General features: G+C 40.8%; 1 protein-coding gene across 1 annotated transcript; it reads left to right on the top strand.

Annotated features, from left to right (window-relative positions):
• The first annotated feature begins 207 nt into the window (after positions 1 to 207).
• On the top strand, positions 208 to 1,140 carry LOC130044755 (olfactory receptor 4C11-like). The gene has a single exon (XM_056137387.1). It carries the CDS (start codon positions 208 to 210, stop codon positions 1,138 to 1,140), a length of 933 nt encoding a protein of 310 aa, XP_055993362.1.
• The last annotated feature ends 319 nt before the right edge of the window (positions 1,141 to 1,459 follow it).

Raw genomic sequence — 1,459 nt, 5'->3', positions numbered from 1 at the left:
GTTGACTGAGAAAGAACATTAAGTGTCTCTGGTGCCCCCTAAATGCAGCATGAGAGCCTCCCAAATCAAGAAAAAAACTAAATTATTTTTAATAAAGAATACTTAGTTTTCTAAAGAGAGTTCATAAAATCACATTTGCCAACTTAAAATGATTTCTCTGTTTTTGCAGGTAATCCTTTCATAACACAACATCTCATTTAAGAAATCATGACATTGAAGAATAATGTGACAGAGTTTATTCTGCTTGGTTTGACCCAGGATCCTGTTAAAAAGAAAATAGTTTTTGTCATTTTCTTATTTTTCTATTTGGGAACTTTGTTGGGAAACTTTCTGATTGTAGCTACCATCAAGACCAGTAGAGCACTTGGGAGTCCCATGTACTTCTTCCTCTTCTATTTATCCTTGTCTGACACCTGCTTCACTACTTGCATAGCCCCCAGAATGATTGTGGATTCACTTAGAAAGAATGCCACTATTTCTTTCAATGAATGCATACTTCAAGTCTTTTCACTGCATTTCTTTGGCTGCCTGGAAATCTTCATCCTAATCATCATGGCTCTTGACCGCTATGTGGCCATCTGTAAGCCCCTGCATTACATGACCATCATGAATCGACAAGTGTGTAAATCATTGGTGGTGGTGGCCTGGGTGGGGTCCTGTGTGCATTCTCTAGCTCAGATTTGTCTGGCCTTGAGCTTACCTTTTTGTGGTCCTAATGTGATTGATCACTACGTATGTGATTTGCAGCCCTTATTGAATCTTGCCTGTGCAGACACTTATATGGTCAATGTACTCTTGGTGTCCAATAGTGGGGCTATTTGTACAGTGAGTTTTGTCCTGTTGATGTTCTCCTATGTTATCATTTTATATTCGCTGAGAAATCACAGTGGTGAGGGGAGGAGAAAGGCCCTCTCCACCTGCATCTCCCATATCACGGTGGTTATTTTATTCTTTGGGCCATGCATTTTCATATACACACGACCTGCAACAACTTTTTCCATGGATAAGATGATATCTGTATTCTACACAATAGGAACCCCTTTGATCAATCCTCTGATTTATACATTGAGAAATGCTGAAGTACAAAATGCCATGAAGAAATTATGGAGCAAGAAATTAGTCTCAGATAAGGAAAGATGAATCCTGTAAAAATGTTTGGATGTTTGTAGGATAGCATTGGTTTGTCCTTTCTGCCTTGCCACAGTGAGCTTAAGTTAATTGGGTTGGTCCCAACACAGTGCTCATTCCTTTCTCCTCTGTCTCTCCCACCAATTTCTACACACTCCACCTCGAAGCCTGGGGTCTCTCTCTTTCCACGTGCCTGCTCCTGCATTCTTCTATATTCTTCTCTCTGTTCCCCCTTGGTAGTCTCTTCCTACCCCATCTTGCTTCCCTGCTCTCTCTTTCTCATCTCTTCTCTCTCTCTAACTCCCCAACACTGGGGATAGATGCTACACAT

Source organism: Sorex fumeus, unplaced genomic scaffold (genome assembly GCF_029834395.1).
Source record: "Sorex fumeus unplaced genomic scaffold, SorFum_2.1 ptg000007l, whole genome shotgun sequence".
In the NCBI taxonomy this organism is placed as follows: Eukaryota; Metazoa; Chordata; class Mammalia; order Eulipotyphla; family Soricidae; genus Sorex; species Sorex fumeus.
The sequence above is the reverse complement of the archived record's forward strand: the minus strand, read 5'-3'. Positions and strand labels throughout refer to the sequence as shown.

Excerpts from the sequence above, each read along its gene's own strand:
- LOC130044755 (XM_056137387.1), top strand. The coding sequence starts at position 208 with ATGACATTGAAGAATAATGTGACAGAGTTTATTCTGCTTGGTTTGACC.